The sequence below is a fragment of the Chiloscyllium punctatum genome, chromosome 18, assembly GCF_047496795.1.
Source record: "Chiloscyllium punctatum isolate Juve2018m chromosome 18, sChiPun1.3, whole genome shotgun sequence".
Classification (NCBI taxonomy): domain Eukaryota; kingdom Metazoa; phylum Chordata; class Chondrichthyes; order Orectolobiformes; family Hemiscylliidae; genus Chiloscyllium; species Chiloscyllium punctatum.
The window spans coordinates 95,632,330-95,638,051 of record NC_092756.1 but is presented as its reverse complement, the minus strand read 5'-3'; the positions used below and the strand labels follow the sequence as shown (position 1 = coordinate 95,638,051).

The 5,722-nt window shown below is 41.5% G+C and overlaps 1 protein-coding gene across 1 annotated transcript; it reads right to left on the bottom strand.

Moving 5' to 3' along the window:
- Positions 1-316: 316 nt before the first annotated feature.
- Positions 317-2,030, bottom strand: LOC140489003 (ferritin heavy chain A-like). The gene is made up of 4 exons (XM_072588232.1): positions 1,929-2,030; positions 993-1,139; positions 706-831; positions 317-472 (listed from the first exon to the last, which is right to left on the bottom strand). Exons 1-4 carry the CDS (start codon positions 2,028-2,030, stop codon positions 317-319), a joined length of 531 nt encoding a protein of 176 aa, XP_072444333.1.
- Between the last annotated feature and the right edge of the window lie 3,692 nt (positions 2,031-5,722).

Sequence of the window (5,722 nt, the reverse complement as noted above, 5' to 3'; positions counted from 1 at the left end):
GGTAGAGAGTTGAATGCTCAATCATGATTGTATTGAAATAGCCAATGGACCAAGTGACCTTGTTCCATTTTCTAGAGCCCAAGCAACAGTCCAAGATTAGATTGTAAAAAGGCAACTTACGTTAAGAGTGTCTTTCAAACAATGCTCTTTGGCCTTGAGCTGGGACCCAGAATTGGCAGTTTGAAAGAGTGATCTTAAATTGTTTCTATTACTGCATAGATGTTGGTTCCAAATTAAAGAGACACAAACAAGTAAATATTACACGTTTTATTTCAAGTTACACATTTCACAAAGCCCAACTGAGAAATACAACACTTCAGTCACTCTCCCCCAGGGTGAGCCTGTCAAACAGGTACTCTCCCAGGCCATTCTCAGGGGCTCCCAGTCTCTTCAGGTTGGTGATGTGATCTCCCAGCTTCTTGATCATCTTCACTTGCTCATCCAAGTAGTGCCTCTCCAGGAAGTCACACAGCTGGAAGAGGAGACAAAGATTAGCCTCAAGGAACAAAATGCACCTGAAAGTGATGTCTTATTACAGATGTGACAATTTCCACCATATTGTGGAGAGGGAGGGGTGCCTTTTGAAAGGCTGATGGTTTTCAGCCTGCAGGAGGCAGGTAGATGATAATTGGAATCTCCCCCCAGAGAGTACACAAACAGATCATTTCCTGCCAAATTTGAGAGATAAAAAAAAGAGGAACTCACATGAGGGTCAGTGTGGTCAGAGGAGAGTTTGTGCAGATCCAGCAGACTCTGGTTCACATCCTTCTCCATCTGCAGAGCTCTCTGCATTGCCTCCAGACCATTGCCCCACTCATCCTGCTCTGGCTTCTGGAAGAGAAAAAAAGAGACAGACAGAATTAAGTTAAAAAAATGCATATGGGAAAGGAGGATGAAATGTTGAAAATGAAGGACTTAACTATAGTATTAAGCCAATAGAATCAAGTTGTTTCAAATTAAACAGTTGTTTCATCTAAAAAACCAAACTCAACCTTGACATCCTGCAGGAGGACTCGGCCTCCACGTTTATTCTGGAATTCCATCAGTTTCTCAGCGTGTTCCCGTTCCTCATGGGACTGCTCCTTGAAGAACTCAGCAAAGTGATGCAGGGCAACATCATCCCGGTCAAAGTAAGAGGACTGGGGGAAAAGAGCAGAATTTCAAGTCACATCAATCTTAATAGGCAGAAATTATTTCCTTCACTAAAATTTGCTTCAGCAGTGAAGGTAATTGGTTAACACCAAACCACAAATTAGCTCAAGTGTTTATTGTTGGACATCAGGAGTAACCCCAGTTTGTTAAGCTATCCAGTCACATTGAATATATGACTGGTGCTTTCTATTTTCGAGATGGAAAAGAGCTATCACATCTACCTTGGAGACAATTTCCTTAGCTCCACTAAAAGGTTGGGGAAACTTGCTTCCATGTCAGAAAGATTGATCCCTCAGGAACCATAAGATACTGCTCACTTAAGAGGTTACTGTTTAGAATTGACTGGCATGTTTCATACATTCAATTGATGGGCATCAATTAAATTTGAAGCATTTTGCCAAATTAAGAGATATTATTAGGTTTGTAGAAAACTACAGTCAAATATACCAATTTCACATGGTATTGGTCAAGGACTTAACAGGATGCTTATGATCTTTTGAAGGTCATAACATTAGCAAAGAGCTACAGCTTTTGCACCACCACACCCAATAGGCAGCACTTTCTCTTCATAAAAACCTAGGCAGCAGCTGAAGTACTTTGAAAGAGATGAAGCTTAATTATAAAGCAGCTGCAACTAGGTAGAGTCCATTCACTATGGGAAAAAAAACTGTCACTCAGCAAATAGAGAGATCTCCAAGCAGCAAAAACTAAGCTCAAAATCACTTTGTTGAAAGAGAGAAACTGCAAAAAGCAGCACCAAAGAACACAAATCCCACCATGGAGAGGTAAACATAGGAGGAATAGAGCTCCAAGTTGATCTGCTTGTTAACAGCATCCTCACAGTCCTTGTGGTAGTTCTGACACACTTGGGAGGCCATCTTCACTATTCCAGCTCACTATCAACTAGACTGAGCCTCTTTCTCACAAGCTCTTGCATTTATCCTCCTGGGACATCCTGCACCTAACCAGGGAATGATGTCACCAACAATGACTGACAATTCCTGATAGCCAATTAAAAATCTCCATGAATCCAGGTACCAATGATCAAAGGATTTGGGGGAAGAGCAGGCGGTGCTGTGGGGAGAAGTTGAGGCCCAGAGCCTATCAGAGATTGGGACATGGAGAGATTTTGGATTGATAAATCCTGTACCCAACTGAAAGCAGCTGATTTTTTTTTCTTTTAAGTAGAGAAATAGGAATGAATGGAGCAAAAAAAAATGTTATTTCCAATGAAACACTTTCTCTCAATTTGACCTAATTTGTTTTTTTGCCTCATGCAGCTGTGACCTCTGTGATCCCATAGATTGACATCAAGGTGGTTCGGTCCTGGATGAGATGATGCAGCTTATCTCCTTGCATCAAAATTCTGGTTGTGTTTATTGTTTGGAAGCGGGTAAACCCAACCTTTGGACAACCATCATTGACATCATTTTGTATGAGATTGCTGGAATCTTGCTTATTGTGGAGTAGGCTTGCAGCCATCATCTGATGTGAGTTTTGATCCCAGTAGGGTGTTTCATCTAATGCCGCAATATTTATGATTTCTCTTGTAACAGACGAAGCTCAGTGCAGTTGTGGTATTACAGAAAATCCAACAGTTAGTTATTATGTATCAGCACTGTATCTAGAAGCACATGAGTGGCTGGCTACAGCACAGAACTACTTCAAGTAGTGTGTCATGCTTCAAGTGATCCTCAGTAAGATGGAGTCCGAAACCTTTATACCCTTGGGTATTATGGTATGATACAATGGTGAGATCGTAAGTGTGTCTTTCAAAGGGATAATGACTGTGAGCCATGATACAACAGTATGCTCCTTTTACATTGGGATCTAATCTTTGTCAAGTGTTGCAGAGGAATATCACTAGGCAGGGCTCATGAGAAGAGACTCATTTTAAATAAGAACAGTTGTAAATAAGATGTATCTTAATGCACGATGACAGAAATTGTTTCAGTGAGGATGGTAGGTTTGTCCACTGCTCAATCCAAGTCCTTATGACATCATTAAATTGAATGGCGCTTAAGGCACGGTGGCTCAGTGGTTAGCACTGCTAGCTCATGGTGCCAGGGACCCTGGGTTCGATTCCAGCCTCAGGCAACTGTCTGTGTGGAGTTTGCACATCCTCCCCGTGTCTGTGTGGGATCCTCCGGGTGATCCAGTTTCCTCCCACAGCCCAAAGATGTGCAAGTTAGGTGAATTGGCCATGCTAAATTGCCCATCGTGTGCAGGGATGTGTAGGTTAGGTGCATTAGTTAGGGGTAAATATAGAGTAGTAGGGGAATGGGTCTGGGTGGGTTACTCTTGGGAGGGTTGGTATGGACTTGTTGGGCCTAATGGCCTGTTTCCACACTATAAGGATTCTATGATCTTAATGCTATGCTCAGCATTTAATCTTTCAGAATCATTACCTTTGACAAGCTTCTTTTTTCATAACAAACCTTTATGCATTCTCATGTATAATTACAATTACCATGACCCCATCTCTCCCCAAGGCATATTCAGGCAAGCTGGAGGTTTCAAAATCTATTCATTCAAAAAGTGATCTCTTCCAATTTGGGAGATGAGCAGAACTTTGCTTTGAGGACTGCTGACCTTGATTGCACTAGATGCCCTTTTATCCCTTGGCAGATTTTTGTCATCTGAACTCCATTTGTGCTGATAGGATTAGAAAACATTTCTGTTAAGATTATGCTTTAAGAGGTGTGTTTTGTCCTGCTTTCTTGTATTGAGGGGTGAGAGAGATTGGGGAATAGGTGCAGAGCAGTCAATGAGAAGATAATCAACTTGTGAGGCTTTGGTTTTTTAAAAAAATAGTTGGAACAATAGAAGCAGCCTGAACGGGTGTGGTTGAGCCCCCACCCACAGAACCAGGGAATGTTAGTTGTTGTTGAAGGCTCAGCAGGGTTGAAAGCAGCTAGGGTTGGGAAAAGCTGCCACATCTTTCTTTGCTACAGCTGAAAGCTGGAGTTCTTTCTCTCTCAGAATTGTCTTTTGATGTTCTTTCCTCCTGGATTGGAGAACTGCATGTGAGACAATCGTTTCCTAAATTTGCCTTTTGCCAAGGATACGTTTACGACATGTTACTATGTTGGAACAGTTAATTAGTAATAATTGCTGTATCTGTTATTTTGTTAAGCATTCCAATAGTTACAGCTAGGCTAATTCTATTCTATTCTATTCTATTCTTCAGTGGTATTTCAATTGTAGTATTTGACCAAATTGTGTTGTGCTTAACATAGAGTAGTTTGACCAATCAAATTTAAGCTGGAAAGCAGCACAACACCTTTATCTTTAAAATCAGAAAACGTGAGGGTCTAGACTCCCTTCTTAATATATTTGGAGGGAGTCTGGTCCGGTCCATAATACTATGTAAGCCAATCCTACGTAGTCACAGATTTCCATCCTGTGGACAGTCTGAAGCAATTCCCTGATAATTGACCTTATTAATCTCAGCGGTTTCTCTCTTTTTGGGGTTCTATAATAAGTCTAGGAAGCTGAATGACTTCACCTGCAGGTTGTCCAGCAACTGTTTATTCAATGATTAACATTTCCTTTGGATCCATACCTGGTTGCTCCATGACTTGTTGTAGCCTCCCTTTAAAGATACTTGGCATAATTGACTATAATTTGACTGTTCACTATCAATTGCAATTCCTTTACTATTTGAATAATGTACCACAAGGATTTCTTTTGGGGCCCTGCTACTGTAAAGATCTGTTTTGGGTCCACTGCTGTTTGTCATTTTTATAAATGACCTGGATAAGGGTGTAGAAGGATGGGTTCGTAAATTTGCGGATGACACTAAGGTCAGTGGAGTTGTGGATAGTGGCAAAGGCTGTTGCAGTTTACAGAGGTATAAATAAGCTGCAGAGCTGGGCTGAGAGGTGGCAAATGGAGTTTAATGTGGAAAAGTGTGAGGTGATTGACTTTGGAGGGAGTAAGAGGAATGCAGAGTACTAGGTTAATGGTAAGATTCTTGATAGTGTAGATGAACAGAGAGATCTGTGTCCACGTACATAGATCCCTGCAAGTTGCCACCAGGTTGACAGGGTTATTAAGAAGGCATATGGTGTGTTAGCTTTTATTAGTAGAGGGATTGAGTTTCTGAGCCATGAGGTCGTGCTGCAGCTGTACAAAGCTCTGGTGCGACCGCACTTAGAGTATTGCATACAGTTCTGGTCACCGCATTATAGGAAGGATGTGGAAGCTTTGAAAAGGGTGCAGAGGAGATTTACTAGAAGCTTGTCTGGTATGGAGGGAAGGTCTTATGAGAAAAGGCTGTTTTTGTTAGAGAGAAGAGGGTTAGAGGTGACTTAATTGAAACATATAAGATCATCAGAGTGTTAGATAGGGTGGACAGTGAGAGCCTTTTTCCTTAAATGGTGATGACTAGCACGAGGGGACATAGCTTTAAAGGCAGTTTCTTTACTGAGAGAGTAGTCGAGGTGTGGAATGCCCTGCCTGCAACAGTAATAGACTTGCCAACTTTAAGGTCATTTGAATGGTCATTGGATAGACCATGTGGATGAAAATGAAATCGTGTAGGTTAGACGGGCTTCAGATGGTGCAA